This window comes from Aulonocara sp. 'chitande type north' Nkhata Bay, linkage group LG23 (genome assembly GCF_057382095.1).
Source record: "Aulonocara sp. 'chitande type north' Nkhata Bay isolate Kocher_YH1m ecotype deep benthic linkage group LG23, A_spYH_male_GT1.1, whole genome shotgun sequence".
Classification (NCBI taxonomy): domain Eukaryota; kingdom Metazoa; phylum Chordata; class Actinopteri; order Cichliformes; family Cichlidae; genus Aulonocara; species Aulonocara sp. 'chitande type north' Nkhata Bay.
This window is the reverse complement of record NC_141365.1, coordinates 44116916-44137908: the sequence shown is the minus strand read 5'-3', so window position 1 is coordinate 44137908 and position 20993 is coordinate 44116916. Positions and strand designations below refer to the sequence as shown.

The 20993-nt window shown below is 42.6% G+C and overlaps 1 protein-coding gene across 1 annotated transcript in view; it reads right to left on the bottom strand.

Annotated features, from left to right (window-relative positions):
• Positions 1-10129, bottom strand: part of LOC147302712 (NACHT, LRR and PYD domains-containing protein 12-like) — a 172991-nt gene extending 162862 nt beyond the window's left edge. The window contains exons 1-4 of the mRNA XM_086283591.1: positions 10121-10129; positions 8872-8968; positions 6979-8767; positions 2126-2299 (exon numbers count right to left, since the gene is read on the bottom strand). Coding sequence (XP_086139717.1) covers positions 2126-2299; positions 6979-8767; positions 8872-8968; positions 10121-10129 — 2069 coding nt within the window. The remainder of the gene's footprint in view (positions 1-2125; positions 2300-6978; positions 8768-8871; positions 8969-10120) is intronic.
• Between the last annotated feature and the right edge of the window lie 10864 nt (positions 10130-20993).

Genomic DNA, 20993 nt, shown 5'->3' with positions numbered 1-20993 from the left:
AAAGCAGACAAACTACAAGCTCATTTTCATTCCAACAAGTCATCTTCTGACCTGGACTAACAACACTGGTCTCTATGTGCAGCTGGCTGTGAGACCAGTGCTCAGGGAGCGTCTACAAAGTGCAACACTGAAAGAACATCACACACTCATTTGCTTCCAGCACTTTCACACAAACATCTACTGTCATCATTCATGTTCCTGCTCCTCTGGATTCACACGGAGCCTCTGCTCATGCCGTTGCCATGGTGAATCATAGTATGTGGCTCCATAACTCAGACTGAGCATGCTCAGAGCTGATTGGCCCGACTCTGATCAGCTGATCTAGAAGAGGAAACTCTGCTATATGTACATTATTACATCTACACCTGAATCACAACACTCACACAAATATATCAACTGTGTTTAATATTTTGGCACGTAGATCATTTATGTGCTTCAGCTCTTCTTACATTTTACCACCAACATGTTTCAAAAGGAGCAGCTTTTACTTTGAAGGCCAGCTGTCTGTGTTTCCTGTTTTCATTGTTGGATAATGGAACAAGTCGATGCTTCAGTGCTTTGAATTAGGAGTGGGTTTTAATAATCGATTCATCGATTAAAATCGATTCTAGCTTGGATAACGTGATATTGATTAATTAAAATCCTGAATCAATTTTTTAATATTAATTTATTTTGCCCGAAATGTCAGAATCTCAGGTTAAACCTCACAAAACTTTAACAACCACCAAACAGCTGAAACAGTGAATGAGAGCAGGAACACGGATTCTGCACAGAGATGTAAACACAAAGCTCGGACCCGCCGACACATCAGAATCAGTGAGATGTCGCCTTTCTCACTGACGGCACAGACACGGTCGGGGCTGAAAGCCGACAGCTCGCCGATTCTGATGTTTTGGCGGGTCCACGCTTTGTGTTTACGTCCTTTTTGCGCTCGATTCTGAAGCTGTTAGTTTTATCTCTCTACAAACAATATTGACTGAACCAGCAGCAAAAGAAGATCCAAACTACGCTTCACATAAACATCGTCATGAACTCACTCTGACTTTTGCTGTTTTGCTTCCACCACAATAAAATCACACTTCATGCACAGCTCTCTCTCTCTCTCTCTCTCTCTCTGTACTTCAAGAACAGTTTCCTGTTTAAAATCTGTTTTCTGCATTATTCGCTTGCTTGTTACGCACAAGTCTACCGTTGTTTACAGCGCTGTCGGCTGCTGTTTTTTTCCTTTTACTTGCTTTCGAAAAGAAAACCTAATTTCTGCCGTTCAATACTGAACAAATTTAAACTTTTTAAAATTATGCAAATTGCAAAACGCTCAGTTGTGTCTTTAATAAAAACACTGTAACTTTGCTCTGCTTCACTTCAGCAGCATCAGGTAATGTTCATGTGTTGATTCATGGTTTTCTTTCGTTTTTGATCTACTGCAGAATATTTCTATAAAATCCCAGAACAGGAAAATCACCTTCATGTTTTTCTGTGTTTTATCTTCAGCTACGTTGACACAAAGGCCTCTGCTGTGATGCTCACACATTTGATAAAGTCTCGAAAGTGCCAGCTTCCCTTTTATAGACACAAAAATATGTAAATGTACTGAATTATAATATTTCTGTCTGAGGCAAAATTTCCCAGATTCCAATCGAATTGAATCGAACTGAACATTTCCTCATGAACTGTATTAAACTCTGTAAATGAACTGAGAACTATTTCTACATTTGAAACTATGGATTCATTTTCCCGTTCACTTCTGTACGTTAGTGTATAAAGGAATGTTAGACTGGGCTCCATGGAAACACTTGGACTGGTCTCAGCTGCCTTCTTTCTGTAGTCCTTTCTCTTCTCCAGCTTCTGTTTGAAATCCTCTCACAGAGCCTGAAACCTGCTTTGCTGTCATGTTTGGGCCTGTGTTCCTCTGCTTTAACACAAACCTCACCACAGCAGCTGTGTGGGTCATCTCTGTAGCAGCCAGATCAGCTTCTGATACATGAACATCATCACAGCTCCTAACTTCACCTTTATTAGCTTTGACATTCATGTCTTTCTTTTCTCTGTCTGTTTCCACACAAGCTCAAAGTCTCTGCAGCCTGAAATATAGAAAAACAACAACAGCTGCAGTCGGTGAACTCACCTCAGAGTCTCCAGTCGACAGTTTGGACTCTCCAGTCCAGCACACAGAAGCTTCACTGCTGAATCCTGCAGCTTGTTGTTACTCATGTCCAGTTCTGTCAGATGGGAGGGGATGGACTTCAGGGCCGAGGCCACAACTTCACAGTGAGTCTCTGAGAGTCCACAGTCAGCCAGTCTGTGATTATAGAAAATATAAAATGTGTTATTATAAAAGCAGAAAGTCTGCATTATAAACACAGACTGAATGTATATGAAGACAAAACAGAGTGAGGTCATAATCTGATGAACATCTGCTCTTCACATCTGTGCTTCAGCTCCTCTTACTGTGTTTGACATGACACAACGATTGAGTCTCTCTCAGACCTGCAGACTTTTAATGAGAATCTTTGTTTGGCTTTAATCTGCAGATGAAGGAGGAAGATGGTGTCACATTTAGGCTTCCATAATGTCCACAGTCTGTCACTGAGATCTGATCCAGAGTCAGAGTGAAGACACACACTTGGACTGTTTCCTGTCTTGAATCCAGAACATTTTGAATGAGCTCAGCTCAGTGAAGAGTTCCAGCTGGAAAGATGATTTCTGTTTGCTACCTGCTGCTGTCAGGTACGACTGTTCACGTCCACACTCAGGAAAAATCTGCTGACTGTCACCAAATGGAGCAGAAATCTCATCACTGGACAATAATGATGAATGAACTCAGAGCTGCTGATATCACATCTGATTTCAGGGGAACTAAACTAAAAAGGAACAAATAGAAACAACCATCATGACTCTGTTTGACCTTCAGATCAGAAACTATGGTTCAGAACAGCAGCAGGATTTCAGGCACTGTCACATCCTCAACATCCATATTCCAAATGCTCTTCCTGACAGGACACTCTTTGTTCCCACTCAGGGAGTTTCCATGTGTACAAATCATTTCTGAATCTCAGTAGACTGGGAGGTTTTTCCATCTCATGAATCTCTTTCCTAACATCAAACTAGATAAATCAAACAAAGGAACTGGAGTCTGTCTAATTTCTGACCCCAGTAAAGTTTGTACTGGGATACCCCGACATACTCTCTCTCCATCTGCTCCCACAGCCTCATATTCACAGCTGGCCCTTCTCTCAGCATCCACACTCAGGGTGGGGGCGGGGTCAACACCAGTCAAAACCATTGCTTTGGCCTTATGGCCATTTTATTAGTGTGCGTTTCTGAGTAACAAGCAGGCCTACGCACAGGTGTTTGGACATGTGTGGACCCGACCTACACTTAAACTTCTTAAATCCTCTGTTTCTGTGTCACCAGCTACACTTTTAATATTCATATATTCACTCCGACATTTTTGGGGAGCGGTCAGAGCTCGTACACTGCAGACAGACATGTCTCCCAGCACACAGCTGACTGTCAACTCTCTGAGATTGGATATGATTCATTTAGATTATATCTGTAAGGTGAAGTTTATCTCGGTGTTTATTTGTTCCTGAGGAAGTCAGCTCGGCTCAGATTAAACTTTAATAACTGAACAATTTCAATGAACCTTAACGTCTCCCTGGAGCATATATGGAACTGAATCAGTCACTTTTCTTTATTTCCTGATGTTCATATGTGACATACATGTTTTAACCATTAATCTGGAATTAAACTGACATTTAATATATTTTAAGGAGGAAAGAGAAATTTCACCAGAGGATGTTGATGCTGTTCATGGAGACTGAAGACAGAATGATTTATCTGTCTTAATATTTCTGCTGCTCTTTCCTCAGGTGTAAAAATATTTTAACTGTTGGTTTTAATTCAAAATCAATGGTTAAAATGTTAAAATACCAACAAACTTGTGGCGTTAGTGTTGATATTCTGTGAGTTACTTAAAGAGATCACACAGGTACAGGACATATTTTATGTTCAGGTTTATGCATGTTTGTGGTGAGATGTGCATGTAGTGGGCTGTTATGTTGTAAACTGTGTGGATGTGTTTGGGAACAGAAAGATTATTTTACTGCATAAAACGGCGCTGCTGAAACAGCTGTTTCTGCCGCTGATACACTCGGCCGGTGAACCACCTGACTCACACAGGCTCTCCTCCTCCACAGTCCTCGTTTATGAAGAGCTTTACAAACACAACATCACGGCTAACAGCTGGATTCTCCCGTTTCAGTGCCAAACAGCCACTTCCTGCTACAGACAGTAAAGTGGACAGTTTGGCGCTAAACATGTTTTTAAAACTTGAAGCTCTTATTTGTTAAAGCCAGCTTCACAGACAGATCTGTGTCAGTGTTTTAGAGCAGGGCTCAGTGGTGTAAACCAGCCTTTATATGTGTTTCATCTCCATTTTTACATTAAACTGAACCAAAACACTGAAACCTTCACCTGATATGTCTGTGTAGGTTCTCATCATACAGTCATGGTAATCTAAGGAGCCTGGAAAGAAAAGTGACTTCTTTAAGTTTCTTGAAGACGTTTCATCTCTCGAAACCTCTGCTGATAATCACCCACACCCTTTTTCACAGCTTGGCTCATGTGATGAGCCACATGATCAATAGTTGGTCAGCGACCCTCTTAAGGGACACTCCCACTAGGATTAAAATCTGGGACTCTCCACTTTTTGGTTTTAGAAGTGAAGAAGCTGAATGTTCGGATTAAACATCTTCAAGACACTTAAAGCAGTGCACTCGCTTTTCTTTCTAAGCGGCCTTTCTTAGATCACCTGATATAACCTGAGTAAATTATGTCGAGTGTCAGCGGGGTTTGAAAACTCTGCAGCATGACCCGGGTGTTGCTGGTGGCATCATGAGCTTAGACCCCTCAGTCAGCTCGGTCTAAAGTCATCGTCAGCACTAACAGGCACAAATAGGCTCTAACGTGACAAACTGACCCGACATTTAAAGAGTGCCCACTACAGTCTCAGCTAAAACATATTAAAATGTGCAACGCCAAGGACTGTACACTGGACTCCATTTCAGTGCAAAAGAATAAAACGAAGTAAATCCATCCAATCTCCTCTGCCTGTCCTTATCATCAATAAAAACAATTAATAAAACAGAAAATCATAGAAACAGTCATCTTTGTTATTGCATCATCACACATCAGTTCCCAGTAACTAGTCAGAATGAGACGTTGTTTTCATCTTTCTCACACTCATCTCACTCCCCGGTCACAACAGGTGGTGACTTTAACAGGTGTTACAACCTGGCTCAAAGCTGCAAAAGAGGGCGGAGACTGAAAACAGAGACTGGTTTCATTTTGAAGTACTTAATAACCTCGGCTAAAGATGAAAACAGACAGCGTGACAGGGTCTGACAACGAGTGGTGGCGTCGTCCTAGCCGACCTCGGCAGTTATTCACACGCCATGACCAAAAACTCCTGCAGTGTCACAGCAGACAGAGGAGGAGTCACAGAGGAGCGTAACAGCTGTGACAGATGCAACAGGAGGACGAGCTCCAACAGTAAACACACTGAAGACAGGAAAGCAGTCACGAGTGATGTTGGTCCTGTTTTTATCTCCACTAAAACCTCTCTAACGTCACATGTAACAGAACACAGACACGTCTGATTATCAGGGACCACGACCCACATCTTTGCCTCACTATGTTTATAAGAAGAGACTGAAAATAATGATTCTCCCAACACATCACCAACACTTTTATGGCAAACAGATAATAGTGAGTGAAAAGAGGTGAACTGTTTCATATGCAGTTATCAGGGTAAATACATTTAAACCAAAGACACTGGAAGACTAAATGAAAGGAACTGAAGGTGACAATTCAAGAAGCTCAACAGAAGTCAAATGTAACAGGATCAAGATTCCCTGTTAAAAACAGATATGTACAGTATAATAGTAGACTACACTAATAATAGTGTATAGTATAGTAGTATACTATATGAAGTCTACACCGCCACGTCCTTAAAATTCAGCGAAATTAAGGACGCATTTGAGGGCCGCATTTCGAGCAGCGACCTTCGTCCCGTCGCTGTGATGTAATCGGCCTTAAAATGCGTCCTTTAAGGCTGCAGACCCTGAATTGGGATACAGCCAGAGTCTGGTCTCTGTTTTCACAGAGGATGTGGTTCTGTTGGCTTCATCAGGTGATGGCCTGCAGCTCACAGTGGAGCTGTTCTCAGCAGAGTGTGAAGCCGTGTGAATGAGGATCAGCATCTGAGGCCATGGTCCTCAGCTGGGAAAGGGTGGAGTGCCCACTCTGGCTCAGAGACGTTCCTGCCCCAGGTGGAGGAGTCTCAGGGTCGTGTAAAGAAGGGGGAGGGGAGCAGGAATCAACAGACAGACTGTTGCTGCGGTAACAGTGAGGTGGACGCTGTACCGGTCTGTCGTGGTGAAGAGAGAGAGCTCAGCGTGACAGCAAAGCTCTAAATTTACCGGTCGATCTACGTCCCTGCCCTCACCTATGGTCACGAGCTGTGGGCAGTGACGGGAAGAACCAGATCGTGGTTACAAGTGGGGCAAATAAATTTTCTCTGAAGGGTAGCTGGTGTCTCCCTTGGAGACGGGGTGAGGAGAATCCCCTTCACAAAAACTAATCAAGTGAACAAGACTCTCCAGGAGGTAAACATTTAAATATCCAAGTCTACCATAAAGAGAAAACTGCATGAAGGTAAACACAGATGGTGCATTACAATTCATTGCATGTGTTTTACATGAAGAATGGAGGATATACCGTCCACTTTCACTCTGTCTTTAGCAGCAAGTGGCTCTTTGTTGTTTGGCTAGCTGCACTGAAACAGGAGAATCCAGCTGTTAGCCGTAATGTTGGTGTTTGTAAAGCACTTTATAACCAAGGACTGTGTTTTTAATTTAAAGATTAAACTATTAACCGACACTGATCAATGATGTTAATGATCACATCTGGACTCACCGAGCCTTTCTGCAGTTCCTCACAGCTGGAATCAGTCTCAGTCGTCCCTCCTTTGAAGCTTTGTACTTCTGCAGGTCAAACTCATCCAGAACCTCCTCTGACATCTGCAGCATGAAGGCCAGAGCTGAGCAGTGGATCATAGAGAGGTCCTTTGACCTTTTCTTTGACTTCAGGAACTCTTGGATCTCCTGATGTACTGAGAGGTCGTTCATCTCCATCAGACAGTGGAAGATGTTGATGTTTCTGTCAGGACAGGAATTAAACTTCTTGTTATTCTTCAGGTTCTTGATGACTCTCTGGATGGTTTCTGGACTGTTCTCTGTCTGACCCAGCAGACCTCCTAAGAGTCTCTGGTTGGACTCCAGACAGAGGCCATGAAGGAAGCGGACAAACAGGTCCAGGTGGCCATTTTTACTCTGGAGGGATTTCTCCATGGCTCGTTTAAGGAAGTCATCCAGAGATGACTCTTTGTATTTTTTTCCCAGGAAGTCCTTCACCACCTCTGACTTCCTTTTGGTGAAACAGTGGAACATGTAGACTGCAGCCAGAAACTCCTGGATGCTCAGATGAACAAAGCAGTAGACTGGTTTCTGGAAGATCACACACTCACTTTTGAAGATCTCTGTACAAACTCCTGAGTACACCGAGGCCTCTGTCACATCCAGACCACACTGCTCCAGGTCTTCTTGGTAGAACATGATGTTTCCTTTCTCCAGATGTTCAAACGCCAGCCTCCCCAGCTTCAGAAGAACTTCCCTGTCAGCCTCCGTCAGCTCCTGTGGACTCGTCTCATGTCCCTCGTGGTACTTGTTCTTCTTCCTCTTTGTCTGAACCAGCAGGAAGTGTGAGTACATGTCAGTCAGGGTCTTGGGCAGCTCTCCTCTCTGCTCTGTAGTCAACATGTGCTCCAGAACTGTAGCAGTGATCCAGCAGAAGACTGGGATTCTACACATGATGTGGAGGCTCCTGGATGTCTTCATGTGGGAGATGATTCTGCTGGACAGCTCTTCATCACTGAATCTCCTCCTGAAGTACTCCTCCTTCTGGGCGTCAGTGAAGCCTCGTACTTCTGTTAGCCTGTCAACACATGTAGGAGGGATCTGATTGGCTGCTGCAGGTCGGGAAGTTATCCAGACGAGAGCCGAGGGAAGCAGATTCCCCTGGATGAGGTTTGTCAGCAGCTGGCTGACTGATGACTTCTGTGTGACATCAGACAGCAGCTTCCTGTTGGTGAAATCCAATGAAAGTCTGCTTTCATCCAGGCCGTCAAAGATGAACAAAAGCTGAGAGACAGCCAGCTTCTCTGCTGTGACCTTCTGTAGTGTTGGATGGAAAACATGGAGCAGCTCCAGAAGACTGTACTGCTCCTCTCTGATCAGGTTCAGCTCCCTGAATGAAAGCAGAACCACCACACTGACATGTTGGTTCTCCAAGCCCTCTGCCCAGTCCAGAGTGAACTTCTGCACTGAGAAGGTTTTTCCAACACCAGCCACGCCGTTGGTCAGAACCACTCTGATGGGTCTCTGTTGGTCAGGTAAGGCTTTAAAGATGTCCTGGCACCTGATTGGAGTGTCATGGAGGGCGTCCATCTTGGAAGCTGTCTCCAGCTGCCTCACCTCATGTTGGCTATGAACCTCTTCACTCTGTCCCTCTGTGATGTAGAGCTCAGTGTAGATCCTGTTGAGGAGGGTTCTACTTCCTGTTTCATCACTTCCTTCAGTCACACGTTCACATCTCCTCCTCAGACTGATCTTATGTTCATCTAAAACCTCCTGCAGACCAACATCTGCTGAAAGAAAGAAAAACAGAAAGAAAACTCTTCAATGTCTGAACAACAACAAGAAGTCCAGTTTTCAGAAATGAGTCCATCAGCAGACAGATGTTCAGTCTTACTTTGTACACAGCTGCTCTGACTGGCTGTCTGCAGTCCAGCTCTGCTTCTGGATCTTTCTCCACACTGGGGACAGGACCAGTCTCCTGATGAAGCAGACTGGTCCCAGTATGAGGAGATGCACTGTCTGCAGAACCAGTGTCCACAGCTGGTAGAGACTGGATCCTTCAGGACGTCCTGACACAAAGCACAGCAGGACAGCTGCTCCTCCTCACAGACACCACTCCTCTTCCTCTTCCTCCCTCTGTGAACACATTTCTTTATCACTAAAATCATTGACTGTCAGTGACAAACATCCAGATTTGATGACACTGTGCAGAAGCTCTGATGGTCACAGAGAAAAGTCAAAGTGGAGAAACTTGTGTTTGAGTTCAGAATCCAAGTTTCCTTTGCTGTTCCTGCCTGTCTTATTAAACACAGAGTGATCAGCCTACAAACTCCACAGTAAAAGCCTTCATCACAGAGCTGATTATGTCCTTCACTGGATGTACTGGAAGTTTGGGATCCATCACTTTCAACTGACCTTTGACCTCCTCTAAAAACTGTGGTGGAGCAGCGGTGTCACATTCAGAGCTTTCAGCTTTATTTTGAAAGAGTTCAGTCATCAGGAAGTGAACTTCTGGGTTCTGATTTTCTTTCTATTATTTTACAGAAGTGAAGAAGAAGAACTAAAAGCTTTGAAATGATCTGAGTGATATTTTTGAACATTGCCACCAAATTGAGTTCAGCCTCCAGCAGTAACTTTGTTTCATGATGCCTCCCTGATGATGTGATGTTTGATTACAAACCTGTTTATGTGTTAGACATTAATCACATGAACACAGGCAGAAAAAAGAAGCCAATGAAACAAATGACAGAAACGTGTTCATTCACTGCCATGATCCATATTTTATATGTACAGATGTTTGTAAAGAACACGTGTGCAGCGCTTTGTTCTGAGTATCTGCTGTCAGCACACAGTGCAGCAATAACTACAACCACACGTTTCTGTAGATCCTGAACATCAGCCTGGAGGAATCTGACCTCAGGTCTGCACACAGAGGAGCTTCACCTCTGGGATGATGCTGGCTTCAGCTCCTTCTACAATCAGGCAGAAGCTTCTGCACCATCAGGACACAAACAGAGAGGAGCTTCTATCCTCAGACCATCCAAGTCCTAAATCAGAACATGCTCCCCTCATAGCATCACCATCAGGGTTTAAACAGGACCTTACATCATGTTCTTGTCTCACTGTCATATTTCAGATCATACCTGATTCATTATGACGTCACACGCTGCTACACTGATCCTGCTGCTTCATTACTGCTGATATTACTCTGCTCACTCTGTTCAGTTACTCTGTTTACATCACTTTGCTCATTTGCTTTGTTCTGCTTGCACTGCTCTGTCAGTACATGCTGTGCTAATGTGGCACAAAGCACTTTAACATTACATCTGCACAATGTTTCATTATTTCATTTAATGATTGTTTCTAATGTTTTGTCCAGTCACAGGAGCAGCTCAGCACATTTCACTGTGTTGTACGTGTATGACGATGCCTGTGACAAATAAACAGCCTCGGACTCTTCAATCTTCTGCATTTCTTTGGAGATCAGCTCAGTGGCCTGTTGAGACCATCTTTCTATTTCTGATGACTCAGTTCAGATTATTATCCTGATACTTTCTTTTAAAATGTGATGAAATCATTTATCTGATGTTCTGACACAAATACACCAAAACGATCCCAAACAGCACAAACCACCACGTTACACACAGTGTAATAAAAATACAGGCAACTACAAATAAAAACACTTTTAAAATATAAACTAAAATTACAAAGTGGTCACAGAATTTCAAACACCCGTAAATGAGTCAGCAGCTCTCTTACATGGTCAGCTGAGCTCCATGACTGAAGTTCACTGTTGCTGCAGGTTCATCACTGAAGACTGGAGGTGTGTTTTTGGACCAGTCACTCCTCACAGACACACAGCTGGATACTGGAGACTGTGACCTCTGACCTCTGCAAACACAAACATCAATAACTGATCAGTTCTCTCTGACAGCCATATGATCAGCTGATCCCTCTGTGATATTGTGTCTGCCTCATAACGCTGACAGGTCAGCCAATCATCAGCCAGTTTTTTCTGTCTCTGAATGAACTCAGTTTGTTCTCAGCTCTTCTCTCTGATTCTGCTGCACTGACTTCACTTAAACTTACAGAGTTCAGATCTTAGCAAGAAAACAAGTCAATAAAAATCAAACTCAGATCAAACAGTTTGAACCAATCACAGATCAATGATTCTGTCATGGTTATGTTGAAATGACTAATAAAGTTAGTAGTGTTCTTACATTATTGCTGCAGGTCCATGACTGTAAGGTGGAGGTGTTTGTGTAACCCCGTCACTCCTCACAGACACACAGCTGGATGCTGCTCCGTCCTCTTCCTCCATCTTCTTGATGTCAGGGTGGAGTTAGTCTGAGAGGTAAACACACACACTCAGAGGTGCTGTTGTGCTGGAAGCATCACACTGACGGCTTTCTAATGTTGGAGCTTTGGCCCTAAAGTCCAAACCAGTTATTTTAGAGGCTCGAAGTCTTTAAAAAACACCAAAACCATCACATTATTTAATAAGTACATGATCAGGTGGATGAAGGAACTCAGTGTGTTTGGGATCATCATCATGGTGAGGAGCCCACATGTTACGGCTCCTTTGGAGAGAAGCTGAGGATCACTGCAGGAAGTGAGCTCATGAAACCAAACTGCTGTTTGTGAGCAGGATGACTCTGTTATTGGACCTGCTCTGTGTTCTACATATGATCAATACTTCAAATATCTGTAAACATCTCATCTTATATTTGTTGCACTTGGTCACATCTGTCTTTAAAAATAGATTTTTAATGTCACTGAGAGTTCTTTTCTACCTTTATTGATTTATTTTGGAATAAATTAAATATAAAGGTGCCAAAAACTGCCTGCAGCTTCTGCTCTGTGACAGGAAACTACTGTCAGGCTCAAAATGACTTCAGATTATTCATCACAGAGTGTTTATGGATCACAGGACACGTTACAGTTTTACAGCCTCACGGACATAAAACTCTTAAAGTTTGTTTCTGAAGGGATTTTCAGATCAGACCTGATGTTTCTGCCTACAGCCTGTTTACCGATATAATCAATATCAGACATCAGAGCAACAGAAACCTCGGTGATCAGGACGCCGGGACTGAGAACAGGAAGTGGCTCAAACGTCGCACTTTCATAAAGTCAGCCTGAACTCCACTCACAGAGTTTCTGTCGCCATTTTAGTTTTAAAACCCGTCGTGATAAGGGCGGGTCTTACTGTGAACCTGCGCGCTCATTGGCTAATAACTTGAGATTGACAAGCCGTTATCCAATGAGCGCGCGGCTTCTCCCAACATAAAGTAGTTTCCTTTGAAAAACCAAAGTCTGATTATTTTTGCCTCCACTGACGGAGCCTGTTGTTCCCGCCACAGAGACACAGTAATGTCAGAGCGGTGTTAACACTCACCTGCATCAGCTCCACCTTCCTCCTCCTGCTGCTCTGAACGGAGGAGCAACACTTTCACTTTCACTGCTCCTCCCTAAACACAGAGGATGCTGGGACTTGTAGTTTTTACCTTGTGTGATATTTATGGCTGTGACACTAAATCACAGCATGAAAACTTCCTGCAAACATGTCACAGGCGATAAAAGTTTCACATTAAAGGTGAAATTATTTTTCTGTCTCATGTTCAATAAACAGTGAGCTGGGAAAACTGAAGAACAGACTTCAGACGTTCCCTGCAGAGTTTCTGCTGCTCGGTCGTCTGCATGTTGCTGAGACTGAGCTGATGATGAAGCTGTGATGGGTTTATGGCACGTTTGGTTGTGGAGAAGAGTTTTACTGCCGGTGCAGGTGAAATGATCAGAGGTTACAGCCTCTGGTTAAAGTGGAGGCAGCGATCAGGACGGCTGAGCAGCAGAGGTCTCGAGGGTCCTAAAGTGTAAAAGCATCAGAATCAGAATCAGAAAGGGTTTTATTGCCAAATGTTGAGCAGGTTTACAACATTAGGAAATTGCTGCGGTGCTTCAGTGCAAACATACTGCCATAAATTACGCTTAAATAGACATGAAAATAAAAATAAGAATAAGAATTAAAAGTGCTAAGTAGATAGATATATACATGATATATACATGAGTGCAGGTGGTGATCAGTGCCAAACATGGAATGATGCAGTGAACACAGCATAGGGTCATGTGTTAGTGGTGGGAACAGTCATACGGTTATTGTTCATGTGTCCGACAGCAGAGGGGAAGAAACTGTTCTTATGGCGAGAGGTTCTGGTGCGAATGGACCGGAGCCTCCTGCCTGAGGGGAGCAGGTCAAACAGACTGTGTCCAGGGTGAGAAGGGTCAGCTGAGATCCGAGCTGCACGCCCCAGTGTCCTGGAGGTGTACAGGTCCTGCAGAGATGGGAGTCTGCAGCCAATCACCTTGTCAGCAGAGCGCACAACACGCTGCAGTCTCTGTTTGTCCCTGACAGTGGCTCCAGCGTACCACACGGTGATGGAGGAGGTGAGGATGGACTCGATGATTGCAGTGTAGAACTGCATCATCGTCCGTGTTGGCAGGTTGAATTTCTTCAGCTGCCTCAGGAAGTACATCCTCTGCTGGGCTTTCTTAATGACGGAGGTGATGGTGGGCTCCCACTTCAGGTCCTGGGTGATGGTGGTACCCAGGAAGCGGAATGAGTCCACAGAGGTGATGGGGGTGTCAGACAGGATGATGGGGGGGAGTGGAGCTGTGTGCGTCCTGAAGTCCACAATAATCTCCACTGTCTTCTGGGCATTCAGCACCAGGTTGTTGTGGCTGCACCAGGACACCAGACGTTCAACCTCCCTCTTGTAGGCAGACTCATCCCCGTCCGAGATGAGTCCAATAACGGTGGTGTCATCAGTGTTAGTAACACAAAGATCACAGAATGGGATCATCCACACAACACTAACATCTAAATCCACGGCAGGAACTCTTCCAGTGTCCTGAAAAATCTGTGTGCACGATGCTGAGATTAAAATCTGTCTGCTCATCTTAATGCAATATTTACTAAAGTCTGGTAGAAGTTTTACTGATTTCCAGTCCACTTAGAAGACGTGTGGATAGGTGGTGGGTTGTAGAGCAGACTGAAAGCTTTAAGTTCATCCTCTGATTAAAAACTCAGACCCACAGATACAGGAAGTATAACGCTGGTGTAAGACAGGAAACGGCAACACGGCAGCCATCTTTTTCCTCCCATGATGACCAGTGTCCCAGCAGAAGCTGGGGTTTGTTAGATCCTGTTCGATCCAGAGGAAACAGGCTAAAAGAGTCGATCAGGGGGATCATGGTTTTATTATGTGCTCGTTATGATTGAAGCTCTGGTTGTGTGTTAGAGACAGAACCTGCAGATTCCTCCACTCTGCCTCCTCCTCTGCAGGAATCAGCCTCTTGGCTGGTTTTATTCACCAACGTGAATAAAATCATCAAACTAATCCAAGTTCATTGTGAAATGCCTGAAAATGGAGGAATAAATCTGTCAGTTACCGTATAAAGTTTGAGTTTGTCAGTGTTTTACACGGAGACGGTCGTCAGATGTTGAATGTTTAGCATGAAAGTTCCACATCTGGAGAAACCAGAGGTGTGGACTCGAGTCACATGACTTGGACTCGAGTCAGACTCGAGTCATTAATTTTATGACTTTAGACTTGACTTGAAAAAATGTTCTAAGACTTGTGACTTGACTTGGACTTTTACACCAATGACTTGGGACTTGAATTGGACTTGAACCGGTTTACTTGAAAAGACTTGATATTTTACCCCAAATACAAAATTTAACATGCATATTATATAGAGATTGAAAATGTGACGTCATTCACGGGTAGAACCGCAAAGGATTCTGGGAACTCGTGGCAAGCGGTACTAGCGCACGCAGGCTTTCAATTAAAATCAGTTATACAGCGATAAAAAGAAACACAAAAATGTCAAGAAGCCGTTGTATTATTAACTGCAATAGCCGGTCGCATGACAGCCACGGGAAGCCGACGGGTAAAGAGATCGGTTGTTATCGGATTACGTCATTGAGGAGAAATTGTTCGAGCCATGTTTCCGAAGTAACAAAGACGCGACGGATGGCCTGGATTGCAGCCATTCAAAGATCAAATATAACGTCCCAGAACACTCCAGCTCACAGGTTAGTCTGCTCCAAGCATTTACACAAAGGTCAGTCTGCTGTTGTAGTTAATGCGTCATTTTTCTTAACATAATTAGTGATATAGGTTACAAGCAAGTCTGGCGCTGAACAGAAATTGTCGCGCTATGCTCCTTTGTTTATTGTGCATAAATAGTGAATTGTCCTGACACAATATTGCGTTTCGCTTCTGTTATTATGGTACATTGACAAAAACATACTTTTATTCACAGGATAAAACAGGTTTTTTGTATCACTAATTGCCCAGTACGATTACAGCATACAATATTATTGTCACTGCTACATTTCTGTGATGGGTACCAGAAATTATTTCCACTACTAATTAATTACCGTTGAGCTCAAAGGTCCTATTAATAAACGGTTAACGAATGTGTATTTATGATGACGATTTGTGAGACTGGTAAACTTATGATACGTACGATGGTCTTTCGTTCTACACGGTGCATTTCAAGGTCCTGCACCCATCCGTCGGTAAACTGTACCTGGGCTTGTTGCAGTGACCTGAAGTTACTAAACTTCATGAGTGTATGCACTCACTCCAAGAACCGTATGATTATAAATATGCATATAAATATGCTACGATGAGATAGCTGACTTCATCTAACTAGCAAATGTTTTCCAGGCTACGTTGGTGATGCAGTTTTTTTTTTTATGATATTTTTTTTAAAAATATCATTTATTTATGTATGATATTTTTGTCATGCGATTTTAAAGCCGGTCCTACAACCGCATCCAAGAATAACATGCAGCTTATCTCAGAACTGTCGGTGAAAATTATTCTTGGAGCTAGGTTTAATTGAGCTGCATTTTAAAGAGGTGCAATTTCACAATTTGTGTATATTTTCTAAGTTCACTATTTTGTCATGTGTTGAGAAAAACACAGATTTAAAAATTACATGGTCTAATATTTACATTTAGCATATAACTGCAACATGCTTTTTTTCGTTTTTTTTAACGACTCGAAAGGACTTGAAATTCAAAATTTCAGACTTGTGACTTGACTTGGACTTTTACACCAGTGACTTGAGACTCGACTCTGACTTGCCTGACATTACTTGAGACTTGAGGATAAAGACTTGAGACTTACTTGAGACTTGCAAAACAATGACTTGGTCCCACCTCTGGGAGAAACCTTCAAGATTAAAGCCAGTGAAAAGTGAAGAGTTTCTGCAGCAGCCGCACTTCCTGCAAATCTGTTCTTTCAAAATAAAGTGAAGAGTCTAAAATTATATTCATGACAGGTTTAAAGGTGAAGGTGGTCACATGGTTTTAGTGGAATGCCTACGTGGGCGCGTCTGAGTGATTTTGATTCAGATTCGTGCAGCGTGGAGCAGTAAACACTTGTTTTTGTTCATCTGGACTCATGAATGATTCCAGTTAGCACATTTCCAGCCAATGAAACGTAACTACAGATGAAGACAAACACATTTAAGCTGCCTGACTCTCGAGTGTGGGTGCGTGTTCCCATTTTCAGGCTGTTTTAGTTTTCAGTTTAGAGGAACGCTGCAAACTCACAAAAACTTCTTTCTTGTGAGGTTTTGTTGTCAGACTGATAAAAGCAGCAGCAGCTGGTGTTTGATGAGCACACGTGTGTTTCCTGTTCTGTAATAATCAGCTTGTTACCATCACATAATGAACTCAGCCGTGACCAATGAGGCCGTCCTTGTGCGGTTCTCTGGCGCTGATTCTGACTGTGACCTTCACCTCTGCAGGGTCGCCTCTGCTCGTGGCTCAGCTCGTGTTTGTCAGGCTGACAAAATAAAAGCTTCTTCATTTCTGTGGCTGAAGAGGAGTCTGCTCTTCTTCACCAACAGGAAGTGAAACATTTCTCACTGATTCTGAAATCTTCACTTGTTTCACAAATTCACAGTAACACATACACGGTTGTGTTTTCATATCCTTGTGGGGACATCTATTTGACATCATGCTCTCCTCAGCCTTTTACTCTAACCATTAAGACTGAATGCCTAACCCTGACCTGACTGTCCCTGACACTAAAACCACATTCTGAGTCTCACAAATGTCTTCAAACTTGTGGGGACGGGCATTTTGGTCCCCACAAAGACATGTAAACATGCACACACACAGGTATTAATGACCTCACAGGTTCATGTTTGGGGCTTTTAGCATCTTTGTGTGTCGCTCAGATTTAATTCACTCTTGTTTTGAGGTTTTGTGCCTTTTTGTTTCATTCTTTGTGCGTTTATTTTCTCTTTAAGCCTTTCAGGACTCGTGCTGTTGGCTTTTTCCTGGTGTGTTATTAGTATTTTTCATTTCTAAACTTATTCTAAAAGAAGGACCGATGGAACATTGATGTGAAAATAAACATGATCATTTAATGTTTTTGTCAATCACAGTGTTGGGACTAACGCGTTATTAAGTAACGTGTTACAGTAACTACGTTATTATTGTGGTAACGAGCACGGTAACTAGTTATTATACTAAAATCAGGAACGCGTTAGTCATTACTGGGATTTAGATAGGCTCGTTACTCGTTACTTCGTGTGGTGGCTATCGCGGAGCTTCCACAGATTCAGTAACATTAGCAAGTGGTGGAAGCCAGCAGGTGGAGGAGGGAAAGGGGGACGCAGAAGGAAAAGAGACCCGAGGCAGCCGCCGGTCCAAGTGTGAACTGAACTTCAGGTAAGAAGTTATGACCTGCAGTCTCTCTGGGTCAGATATGAACCAAGTTTAGGTGGAGTTTATTTTTGTTATTCTGACTTTTTCCGTACTGCATACTAGCTAGCATGACAGAGTTTCTATACAGCTGGGTGGTGCTATGAAGTTAATGATGTTGAACTTTATTTCGTTCATAAGTTATTAGAATTGCCAACCGTCTCATCTGGTATTCAGAGAAAATATTACGCATTTCTTATTGAGGTGAAAAGGAACAGTTAGTCCCGTAATTCAGCTACAATGAAAAAGGCACAAAGCTGGATTTATTCTGTGTCTTTGCTGCACAGCTGCCTCTTCTTCTTTCATTCTCTCCCCCTCCCTCTCCCGTTTCTACTTCAATCATGAAAACTGATCAATGATCAGCTGATCGTCTCTCTTGTTTGTTTATCTCCCACTTTGCATCAGAAAGAGGAAACCAGCGGAGTTCACGTTAAACAACAGCAGCACGTTTAAGCTTGATCAGCTGTTGTTAGAATTTATTTCATATTAATTTCTAGTATCAGCTGATGTTTGCTGGAGCCACAGCTGCAAAAAAGCTGCTGGTCATGATGTCGGTTTGGTTATGTGATGAGAGGGAAACATGAAGATGAAACCAGGAGATGTCCTTACTGAATCATCAGAGCTGTGATGGAGAAACAGGTTTACCTTTTAGGTGACATGGATGAGTTGAAGGGAAGTTATGAACTGTTTCTGAGAGACAAATAACACCAGGATCCTTTTTTAGGTAGCTGACAGCTGGTAACTGTGCAGGGGCAGCTCTAGCAAAGTTTTGCCAGGGGGGCCAGGTAGGGCATTAACAGGGAGAGGGGGTCACAAGGAAATACTTTTCTTTCTTATTCTCATTTAAAGTGTCTCGCTTTTAAAAAATAATTATCTGAATCTTACAACAAACGATTGATAGATTGATGCATATACACCATCAAGACAGTGAGCATCACTGTCACAACAGCGTTTGTTTTCATTCAAAGGCTTTAGGATTTTTGCTATAATGGTGGGCCGGTCTCTAGTCACAATGCCCAGGCTGATTTTTTTGTCCCAGTCCAGCCCTGTATGCAGCTCATCTGCAGTCTGGTGTTACCTACATCTTCCTATTCAGAAGGCAGAATTTCCGAGTTCTGAGTACAATCGACAGCACCACGACTGCAGTTTTTGTGTTGGATGTAAAAGGCGCACATGATGCTGTGACGTAGGCTAGAATCATGGTGGCGGTCAACGGCGGTCCAGGCGTGGGATTTCTCTCGTGGAAATATGCACCTTATCTTTTCCTTTCTATTGGTAGGTGGCACAGTGCACTTGTGGCAAGTAAGCAAGCTAGAAGACTGGCAAAGTTATGGAAGCAACACATTAACAAGAGAATTCTGAGTAAAACCAAAGTTACTTTCCCTAGTAACTAGTTACTTTGAAAGTAACGAGTAACTTGAAGTAACTGAGTTACTTTTGATAGAAGTAACTAGTAATGTAACTAAGTTACTAATTTAAAGTAACTTACCCAACACTGGTCAATCATTAAAAATAAGTCCTGGTCTTTCATTTTGCTGCTGCATTGTTCACAGAAACACATATTTTCCTGTTTCTTTCTGTTTGTGTGTTTCTGCTTTTGCCTGTTTAGAGCTGCTGAGCAGGAAAACCCAGACGAACAAAAACCTCTTTTAAGTAAATGTTTGAGTCACTTTGGGTCTGAAATGTAAAAATCTGCAGACTGAAACAGATTTGAAGGCATCACAGGAACAGCCTCACATTCAAAACATGAAAGAGAGGACTTTTATTTTGAAACACTCAGGAAATGACAGAGGGAAAGTTTTTTAATTAAAACAAATTATTAGTTTATGCATTCTAAGTTCATACAACCACCAAAACTGTGATGATCCTCCTTCTCCCTAAGATGGCAAACTGAAACACAAGTTTCCTTGTGGCTCAGGAAACTAACCACTCCAAGTTGGTGACTTTTGGAGATTTATTTTCCTGGATGATTGAGAATGCATCAAGACGAACACAAAAGGAAGTTCACCGCTTTTAGCAGCTCCCCCCCAGACAAACAAAGAGGCAGTTGGCAGTTAGAAATCAGCAATCATTCACACACCCCCACTCCCCTCCAGAATTCTCAGGTAACAACCTAATTTACATATGAATGACTAGCCAATTTAGCTTCCACTTGGCTGAAGCTAAAGCCTAGCTAAAAGCCTACCAGCCATTTGGCAACTCAGCCCATCACACGTCCACGTCTCTCCTTGTTTCGTCTTTTATTATGAAAGGGTTGTGTTTCCATGTTCAGTGTGTTTCATGTTGCTTCCCCTGTGGTGTCAGGTTCATTTGTGTCAGCTGTGTTTCCACTTCCCTCCTTTCTCTTCTGTGTATTTAAGTCTGCTGTCTTCCTCTGGGCAGTGTTGGTGCGTTTTCCTCCGTTCACGTTATTCCGGGTTTCAGGTTATCTCCTGATTCTGTTTAGGTCCATGTTCATGTTCATGTTTTTTCATCAGAGTTTCTCGCATGCACCTCCTCGGATTCATGTTCATGTTTTTCTTGTCATAGTTGTCATAGTCATACCGAGTTATTCCCAGGATAGGTTTTAGTTTTAGTTTCCGCTCCTGTTTGCTGGGCCTTGTTTTGTGTTCGTGTTTTTCAACCTAATAAATGGTTTGTTTTTTTGTTAAGATTCAGTTCCATCTCTCCCTTGTCTGCTTCCGGGTTCATATTGCAATCACATCAGCCACAGTGACAATAAACTTATTTTGATTTTTAACTTTCTTTAGTTTTTCAACAATGTTATGTATATATAAACATTTTGCATCTTACAATATAAAGCCTGGATCCTGCACATATTGCACTTTGAACTTTAACTGTGTTGTCTGTTTATTGGAGATTGTACTACTTGAATTCATTATCCTGGTGATATAACACATTAATTCTCCATTTGGAATCAATATAGTATATAATACAGTATCTGTCTATCTATCTATATAGCTATTGAATTGAACTGGAGTGAATGGAAGAGAATTAAATAATGGATTTCATGTTCATGTTTATCTATGTTGTAACAGTGACGACTTGAGACATCTGTTTGGCACTATATGAAGAGAATTAAATAAAATGTAAATAAAAATGATATTAACTGTATTTATACATTTTATATTTTTGGATGAGACACTGTCAGTGTGCTGTTATATAACTCAGGTATTTTTAAGGCCTGACTGGTGGCATTGGTGCCCATTGCTTTACTGTGCTGTTGG